The sequence below is a fragment of the Sphaeroforma arctica genome (assembly GCF_001186125.1).
Source record: "Sphaeroforma arctica JP610 unplaced genomic scaffold supercont1.244, whole genome shotgun sequence".
In the NCBI taxonomy this organism is placed as follows: domain Eukaryota; class Ichthyosporea; order Ichthyophonida; genus Sphaeroforma; species Sphaeroforma arctica.
This window is the reverse complement of record NW_014040314.1, coordinates 81,925-91,715: the sequence shown is the minus strand read 5'-3', so window position 1 is coordinate 91,715 and position 9,791 is coordinate 81,925. Positions and strand designations below refer to the sequence as shown.

General features: G+C 54.8%; 2 protein-coding genes across 2 annotated transcripts in view; both read right to left on the bottom strand.

Moving 5' to 3' along the window:
* SARC_04392 (hypothetical protein) overlaps nucleotides 1-452 on the bottom strand; it is a gene marked incomplete at both ends in the record, with an annotated part of 4,413 nt that extends 3,961 nt beyond the window's left edge. Inside the window, one exon of the mRNA XM_014301788.1 lies at nucleotides 351-452. Coding sequence (XP_014157263.1) covers nucleotides 351-452 — 102 coding nt within the window. The remainder of the gene's footprint in view (nucleotides 1-350) is intronic.
* A 500-nt stretch (nucleotides 453-952) lies between these two features.
* SARC_04391 (hypothetical protein) lies at nucleotides 953-9,545 on the bottom strand (the record flags this gene model as incomplete). The annotated part of the gene is made up of 4 exons (XM_014301787.1): nucleotides 953-1,065; nucleotides 1,490-2,911; nucleotides 3,412-7,008; nucleotides 7,238-9,545. 4 exons carry the CDS (start codon nucleotides 9,543-9,545, stop codon nucleotides 953-955), a joined length of 7,440 nt encoding a protein of 2,479 aa, XP_014157262.1.
* Nucleotides 9,546-9,791: the final 246 nt, after the last annotated feature.

The window sequence follows — 9,791 nt, the reverse complement described above, 5'->3', positions numbered from 1 at the left end:
TATATATATATATATATATATATGTATATGTATATACAGACGCACGCGCACACTACATACAAATGTACCTACATATATACATACGCATATGCTTATATAATTATTCATATGACGCGACCACATAACACCATTGTTTCATTTCCAAAGCGAGTATGATAAAATAAAATTCATAAGTTCACACCACCTAAACGGGGCCTGACACACTACACACTGATATGAGTATATCGGGACGACAATAGCTGAGTTCATCCGACTGCATGATAAAGCACTTGGGCTTGATAACTTGATGCACGAGGACATTACAGTACTACAGAAGATGGCGTATGGTCACCTGTACGTTGGTCGCTTACCTTGTACTCCAGCATGGCGTGGCGCAGGGATTCATTAGTACTGAAGTGCGCGTGCAGCTTCGCAAAGAGTTCTGGGGTGGGGAGACGCAGGAAGTATTGCATTAAAATATAAAACACGAGACAATCCTTTTATTGTATTAAAATATATCAACACGGGACAACCCGCACACCATACACACTAACACACAGACGAGATTCGGCCTCAAGGATTTAAGCGTAGACAAAACGCGATGGCAAGGATCAGCGAAGGGGTACCATGTAATAGTAGCGGCGCTCTCACAAAAACTTCGTCACGTCTCTATGCTGGACCTTGTTGTCCGCATGTTCGGTATCTTCACGCGATCCATACTATACGATTGCTATATGGAGGGTACACATGACTTGTACACCGTGTAACCAAAGATTGGGGGAGTCTGCAGAACGTGATAATCGCTCACTGCGAGGCTATCATACGCTACTAATAACACAATAAACATACACACTCGCACTTCCATATACGCCACCCTCGGGGTAGAATACACACTAGCACTTCCATATACGCAACCCTCGGGCTATCGTCTGATACTTGCGAAGTGAAGCCAACCATCAAGTGTCCAATCGAATTAAGCATTCTCTGACTTACGCTTTTTAGTCAGCTTCGTCCCCTTCTTCCGTTGTGTCTGTGTCTGTGTCTGTGTCAGGTCGTCGTCCTCGAATTCAAATGAAATGCCCCGCGCTACAGAATTACAGGGTTACAGGGTTTGGTGCGTGAGTGATTTTGTCTATCCAAACTCTTAGCTCACCAACATAAACCTCTTTAACAGGTACATCTATATAAACCTCTTTAACAGGTACATCTATATAAACCTCTTTGTCCGAATGACACATGAGTCTACATTTCAGGACTTCTCACAGCGAAATAAATAGCTCTTATCTCCCCCCCCCCCACACACACAAAGAGTTCACGCCATCATGCACACAAATTCTTTCTTTTCATTTGATTCATTCCACGTTGTAAAGCGCAACCTCCAGGCACTTACAGCCCACATTGGTAGGCGTATGGGCCCACAAAAGGATACCCTACCCATACGCACAAACCACAGCAACCACCACCAACACGGATTCATGCATGCAACGTCCAACACTACACCAACGCCTACCTGCACTGTCGCTGTCGCTTTCGCTTGAATCATCAGCCCCATCCACAGAGATCACCTCATCCTCTTCCCCATCGTCGTACGCGTCCGCATCCACATCCACAACAAGCGCAGCCGGCCGAGCCGGAGGGTCTATCGCCACCCCTGCCGAGCCAAAATTGGGCGTGTGTGCAGGTCTGTGGGGGGGTGTGTGTGTTGTTGTATGTGTCGACACTCTCGCATCGCCTACACGTCCGGGTGTTAGTGTGAGTCTCGGTGTGCCTCTGCTCCCTCGTGCCACTCCCAGTGTAGCACGCACACGGGTGTGGGTGTAGGTGTGTGGCGGTGCGTGTGTACGCACGTTGTCTCGCTGCGAGGACAACACCTCCACCACCTCGTCATCACTATCGTCGTCTACCACCAGAACACCCGCGCCCAATCCCAAACTCTGCGCAGGTTCCACGTCACCGACTGATACTGTTTGTGATGGTACCGGTATCTGCTGTGGTCTGGATATCGGTACACGAGACCGCGTGGGTGTCCCCGTCGCGGCGGCGGTGGGGCCGGAGGCCCATCCCGCTATTCGCCGTGGGCTGAAAAGCGGGATGCGTGGGCGGGACTGTGGAGCGGTGGCCCCAGCAATATCACTGGAAGCACTGAACAGCCGGTGCAACGGCGAAGCCGCTGCCGGTGCTGATGACTCATCGCCTGTGGTTGGCGCTCGCCCGCCCGCGATGCGCTGCAGAAGGAATGTACCGCGGACTGGTGGCTTCGGGCCCATTCCCCTATGTGGTAAGTGCTGCTTTTGGCGGGTGCTTGTGCTGGCCACGGACACAGAAGGGTCTTGTACAGGCGAGGGCGGCCTTTGAAAGGGCCTTCTCGTGACCGAAGCTTCTCCACTGCCGGATTCAGGCTCTGGTGTGCGTGAGCGCTTTCGGTTCGGTACTTGCGTGGTGGCAGCAGCACTAGTCACGCCTGCAGTTGCCCTGCCACTGCCGCTCGCAGGCGGCGGAGTGGTGGCTTTGGCCTTTACAGCGGTTGCGGGTACACTTGCGGTTGTGGTTGCGGTTGCGGTTACACTTGCGGTGTCAGATACGGTGTGGTCAGGTGAGCGCCTGTGATGTGGTGCGGTTCCGGTGCTCGTGGTAGGCTGTTGTTGCGCACACCCAGAGCCACGCGACGGCCCTTCTGAATGCGTTTGTTTGCGGGCGTTGTCCCGATGTGACTGTGGCTGTGACTGTGGCTGTGATTGTGATTGTGACTGCACCTGTGGGTGTGGGTGTGAGTTACCTTGAGGTGGTGACGCTGGGGACTTTATGGGTGACATCTTGAGATCGGCGTGGTTTGCTCTGAGCCTGTCACGCAGGCCTAGCACAATCACCGAATCGTCTGCGTCTGTGTCTGCGTCTGCGGCGGAGTCATCGGAATCATCGAGTACCACCGGGACTGAGGAGAAGAATGAGAGGCACCAACAGCAGAGATGGAGTTTAAATATGTGTCTAGAGGTTGAGTTTAAATATTTGTTTAGAGGCGGACTTGAAAATATATGTGTCAGCAGACGGTTAAACTAGCGTATCTGATGAGAACAGTGTGAGATGGCTGATATGTAATACATACGAGAGATAGGGGTGGTGGCGTTTAATATAAGGCGAGGTTACAGTATATGTACATATATATGGAATGCACCTATTTGGATGGACCTGTGGTCAACTGGCTCACTACACTAGAGATCCGTATACGCCTACGCACGCATTGTATCACTTGCATAAATCTTATGTACACAGAAATCGCTCTCTCCAAAATCCATCCTGACCACTCGCACACACCTGGTCCCACACGCACACGCTCGCGTTGCAAAACCTCCATTCCACATATCGCATTTCAGAACAACAAAATAAAAAAGAAGAATAAAAAAGAACAAGGAAGACAAACGCCATATGGCTTACAGTTGCTATTACGGAGGGCCGTATGGGTGGCAGCTCTCCTGAGTGGCCGTGGAGGTGAGTCATTGTCGTGTGAGCCATCGTAGTTACTGGTCGGTGCAACAACCGCATCTCCAATGTGTTTCTCTGGCGATACGGATGAGCGGTGTCGGCTACCGATACTCGCCAGCGGCCTATCTGAATCCGAACAACGGCCCTCGGCGCCGGTGGCTACGGGTCTATTTATAGAATCGGTTTCATTGGTCGAGGCTCGATTTGCACCCCGCACCGGGGAACCTGCAGGACCATTTCGAGTTGAGTATGACATTCGTATCCCGATCTCGTTGGCTGCAGCTCTTAAGCCACCGACGGGCTGAGCCTCAGAGTCAGGGCACATGCCGTCCGGCGACGTGTTTCCAGGTGCGTTTTCATTGGTCTCCACCGTATTCACTGCCGTCTCATTGGCGGAGATGTTATTCCCGGTGTTCTGATTGCCTCCCCGAGCCCCGCCTGAACTGTCCTGGCTCCGGTCCAGGTCGTGGTAGGAGAGGTGCAGGTCCATCTGAGAGGCCACCACATCATCCAGCTCACAGGGCCCAGTCAGCGACAGTGACAGCGACAGACTATCGTCCACACGCGGTAGCACAACACTCTCGTTCCCCTGTGCCGTAGCCACCCCCCCACCCGCCCTTGCACCAGCCCCTGCATGCGTCTCTCTCTGTGCTGCAGCGCCTTCACCACTGCCACCGGCCGTCGAGCACCCCCAACGCTGTCCACCGAGTTTGGGTAGCCTCCGGTGCACACTCTGGCTGCTGTGGTCAGTACACGTCTCCGGGGTGTCCCCAGGGATAGTCCCACGTGCGGCTGTGTTGGTGTTTTTCGCAATCTGCAGCGGAAGTGGAGGCGAGTCTGCGTGATCTCGGTCGGGTGGTCCCACCACCCCATTGTCCGTGTGCGGGACTACACGGCCACCCAAGCCTGAGCCTTGACGCGGTTGCATACTCGGACTACTGTTGGTGGGGGTAGGAGATCGCAGGGATCGTGCACGCGAGTCCGCCTGGTTAAGGCCCGCCAGCCCTCCCGAGCCCATGCGGGTGCTATGAATAGGACTACCCGGACTGCATCCCGCCTTCGGACTACTGGTCGATCCAGTACACACACCGGCACCCATGCCTGCATAGGCTCTGAGGCTCACATCCCCATCATCTCCGCCGAGTGGCACACCTACAAGCCCGCTATATACACCCCGCTCCCCGTGCGCAAGACCCCCCCCCTCCACCCACCTCACCGGAGATATATCCGACAAGTCCAGTGGGGACGATTCATCCATCCATCTACGCGCCGTTTCGTTGTCAGTATCTTGCACTCTCCCTACCCCTGGCGCCGGTATCGGGGACTGGGGATGAGTGTGAGTGTGGGTGTGGGTGTGGGTGTGCGTGTGGGCCTGGTTGTCTGGCGATGGCAGAGCTGAGCCTGCCCTCACCCGTCTGGGCGCGGGTGTGCTGGAGTCCATGTGGGCATGTGCGGGTCTTGCTGTATGTGCACCAGCGGGGGTCTGTGTTGCTGTGACAGTGGCTGTGTGCGTGTGAGTACGGGCGGGTCTGCTTGTGCGCGCATCAGGGTTCGTATCTGTATCAGGGGGGTTTGGTGTTTCTGTGGCTATACGTGTGTGTATGTGGGTGTGGGTGGGGGTGGGTGTAGGTATGTCGGTGCCTGGGTCAACGGGCGTAGACGTGGCCAGAGCCATCCCCACAATACCCGAAACCCCCACACTCAAATTCGCATCCAAATCCACGTCCATCCCGAGCCCCAGACTCAACTTCAGGGCCGTACTCGACCCGAATACAGACGCTTTGGCCCCCTGGACAACCCCCAAACTTTCTTCTTTGGCCACCCACGGGGAGGGCGTACGGAAGTCCCACCAACCAGACCGGTCCCATGTGCGTTCTGATTCAGCGCTACTCAGTCGGGCCTTGTCCGTTGCAGACCCCATCGCCGTCGGGGCGGGATCGGCCCTATCTGCGGGCGATTGGGGTGCGCTGACCCCAGCCCTGTCCACAGGTGTTTGTGGTACGGTTCGCGGTACCATGGCCTTGGCTTGAGCCCCAGGCGTGTACGGGAAAGGTGCATAGCCCCCCAACTCAGAGTCAAGGTCCTGACGCGGTCCTGAGGCAGCAGATCGAGCTCTCACTGCCGCGGCGTGTGGTTGCCTGGCAACGGCGTCCTCGGCTGAAGTACAAACGCGCCCGGCGTTGGTTGCAATGGCGTGTATTTGTGGTTTAGTCGCGTCGTCGGCACCTGCACCCACACCCACAGCATTTGGCCTCACCGTAGGCGTGTGGGCCGTTGCATGGGACAGCCTTGTGCCTTGCCTAGGCAGCAGCGTATCCTTCTCGCATGTGTTCAGGCGTGCTTCTCCCAGGGGGTGTGTGTATGCTGGTGCGTGTGTGTGGCTGTGTGTATGTGTATGTTCCTGCTCGTGTCCATGGGTACCAGTGTGATCTGTGCAGGTGAGCAGGGTTGGTTCCTGTGCCCGTTTGGTCCCTTTATCTTCTGCGGTGTCTGGGTTTGAGATGACCATATCAGGACCACCAGTGCTATTTTTAGACCCGGAGCTCAACATGCTCACATTATATGGCCCAAGTTCACCACCTAACACACTCACATCATCCGCCCTGCCACTCTGTTCTGCCTTCATACCCCACACACTCGGCGTGGGTGTGCGGAAGGACCAGTACTCAGACTCTTCATTGCCTATAAATGACCCCCGATTCCCGTGGAGAGACCCTCTTTCGCTCCAAGACACGTCACCGACTCCAGCGTCGGCTATAACAACCTGCTCTCGCTCTACTCCAGTTCCACCAGCGGAGCATACAGCCTCTGTACTAGTTCCGTTCCTCGTTACAGTAGCCGATGTCTCAGAACCCTTATTTCTACCTACGTATTCGTTATCTACACCTTGCCCCTTGTTCCTACCTACGTATTCGTCATCTTCACCTGGCCCCTTATTCCTACCTACATATTCTTCACCTGTCCCTTTATTCCTACCTACGTCTTCGTTATCTTTACCTGCCCCCTTATTCTTACCTGCACGTGTGATATTTTCACCTACAGGCTCCCTTTTCCCATATATAGACCGCCCTCCCTCTAGGGACGCCTTCATGATCTCGCTCTTAATATCTAGCTTGCCTGTCGTGTCCATACCGTCGCCTACTGCCTGTAGTGTCTGTGTGGTGATCTCTGTCTTGCCCTGCTTCTCTACGCGTCTGTCTGGTGCGGCCGTGTGCCTGTGCGTGCGTTCCTGTGCCACGGGTGGGTCGTGTTCCATCCCCCATAGGCCTGGTGGTGTGCACTCTCTCTCTCCAGAGGTTGTACTGCTGCTGCCTTGCTGTGGCCCGTGGGTCGTCTTATCTGACGTCTCCGTGTCTCGTTGTGGTCCCTGCACCAACCGTCCCGTCGTGTTTGTGCGGTGGGGTGCCGTGTGTGCATCTCGGTTAGTCGCACGGGTTGTCGTATCCGCATCTGGGTGTGTGTCGTGCCTGTGGCGTCCCGTCGTTTCTATACTCAGTTGTGCGGTGGGTTGCCTACCAGGCGCGTCTGTAGCCGTGTTTGCGGCTGTGTCTGGCCGGTAACAGGGAGGTGTTCTATTTTTATCCACAGTGGTGTATGATTGGCTGCATGGAGGTGTTATATTTTTTAGCCACAGTGGTGTATGATTGGCTGCATGGAGGTGTTCTATTTTTAGCCACAATGGTGTATGATTGGCTGCATGGAGGTGTTCTATTTTTATCCACAGTGAGGTATGGCTGGCTGCAAGGGCCGCGCCGCCCAAATTTCTTGCGACGTTTACCCCAAGTGAGCTTCAGCGCTCTCCCCGCTTGCGTACGGTGGGGCATATGCTGTGCCTGTGACTGTGACTGTGGATGTGCTTGTGATTGTGCATGTGATGGTGAGTGTGGCTGTACATGTGCTGACTGTGATAGGGTGGGTGGCTGAGACTGTGTGTGCGGTTGGGTGTGCATTACTGTGCGCGGGTGGTGGTGTGTCAGTGGCTGTGGCTGTGGCTGTGGCTGTGGCTGTGGCAGTGGTGGGGATTGGGTCTGTGTCATTGGGTGCGGGTGCGACTGTATTTGACTGTCTGAGTGCGATTGAGATTGTGGCTGTGGCTGTGGTTGTACTTCTGGTTGTGTATGTGGTTTTGGTCGCTTGTGCGCGTGCGAATGTGTCGTAGCACTACCAACCAGGACTGTCCTCTCTGGATCCCCCTGTCCCTTTCTACCGAGAGCAAGACTGGGTACTTGTCCCTGCACCTCTATCCCAATTTTCGGACTCAAAGTGTTAACTACAGATTCACTCACATACTGTTGTTCGGGTAGTACCGGATTAGTCCGTGGCTCACATTCTGCAGCCTCGCTTATTTCGTCACCTACTTTCACATCCCTACCCACGCCCTCGCCTATTTCCTCACCACATGGCATCTCATGCACACCTCTCCCGAAGTCGCCCAATGCTCCATCGTCTAATCCATCAGTACAATATATTATTCCGTCACCTGCTTCATCCCCGCTTCCAACAAAGTCCTTATCAGAAACCGTGCCCTCGCTTATTTCGTCACCGAAATCTATTATTCTGTCACCTGCTTCATCACCGCTTCCAACAAAGTCCTTATCAGCAACCGTTCCCTCGCTTATTTCGTTACCGAAATCTATTATTCCGTCACCTGCTTCATCCGCGCCTTCCACATCATCCCATCCAAGATCCCACTGCAGGGCCTGGGACATCGCAGAGCTGTACGGCACCGTAGTACTCGCACTCCGCAGCAGTGCGTGTGTATCCGTGTCTCCATGCACACTCGTATCTGCACCTGTATCTGATTTTTGGACAGGGCCCAGGTCCACGTTCGTATCCAGAGTGGTACCCGAGTTGGCCCTAAACTTGGGTGTGCCTGTCCGTTTGGACGACGTCTTGGGGGTTGGCGCCCTGCCTGAGGGGGTAGTAGGTGGGGAAGTACTGGCCGATCTATTTTTAGAACTGGCAACTGCCGATCTATTCTTAGAACCGACATCGATTGTGGCGTGGGCAGGGAGTGTGTGTGAGGCAGAGCGGTACACCCCTTCAGCGGCATGCGTGACTGACGTTTCTGTGTGTGCTGTAGGGTGTGCAGGAGCCGGTGGAGAAGCGTTGTCATGGAAACGCACATGCTTCTCCACGGCGATGCACCCGACATGCGCTGTCTGGATATCTCTGACAGTCGTCGCGCCATTCCCATTGGCCCTCGCAATGGTGCTTCTATACATGTACTCATCGCCGGTCGCGGTCGATTCTCCAGCCCCATCTGTACTAGTGCATATATCTCCGTTATGATTGGCTCTCGTACCTACATCTCCGTTCTCATAGGTGTTCGCATATACACCGGATGTCCATCGCACCGGTGTGGTATCAAATCCCTGGGTGCCCCAGTCGAGTGCCTGTGACATCGTCTCAGCAAGCGCGCGCGGAGTCTGAGCTGATGGATCATCCACAACCACACCTCCTCTCCCATTGGTCGGTTCATTGTAACCCGCATTCTGATTGATGCTCGCGTTCATAACCGCAGCCCCATTGGGCCCCGCGTCACCAGACCCACTCCCGCGGGTGCCTATTTCTACACCGCCAGTGCCACTGTCCCGCACGGCCGTGGTATCAGTCGCATTTCTCCCCTTCTCCGACCCCGTGCGCATGCCTTGGGCTGCCTGCACACTCCCTTGCGCCTGCGTCACCCCAGTGGACACACACGCATCACCCAACGGTAGTCGCTCAGGGCCCTCCCCACTTGTGTGTGGGCTGAGCCTTCCTCCTGCACCATCGCCGAGTGCACGCACGTGGGCGTTGACGTGCTGGTGGGCTGGTCTGTCGGCGGAGTATGCATCGCAGGGGTGGGTGTGGGTATCCTCTGAACGCTGACGGTCTGGCAACGCCATTGGGTCGGACTGGCACTGCCCCGCGGACTGGGCATGGGAGTGCGTGACGTTGTCCTTGACGGATGTATTGCGTGCATCTGATTGGGCGATGCCGTTTAAGGCTCTCATCCTATTGGCGCGCACTTCGTCGAGTTGTGAGATCTGATTGGTTGGTTGGTTGCGTGTGTGTATTTGCACCACAATTAAAGGGTAGAACATGGTCAAAACGATAAAGAAGAGGACACAGAAGTATTTGTTGTATGGCTAATCAGAAGAATCAAGCCGAGGACCACTGTCTGTGCTATAGAGCGTATGTGGCAAACTCCATACTTGGTACAGAAGCAGTAGATGTCATACACACAATAGAGGACGGCTATCCGATAGGACAACCGTTCATGCAATGCAGATGCATAAGAGAAAGCAGGCAATGATATGTATGTACCACGCGTGTAGAACACTACACGC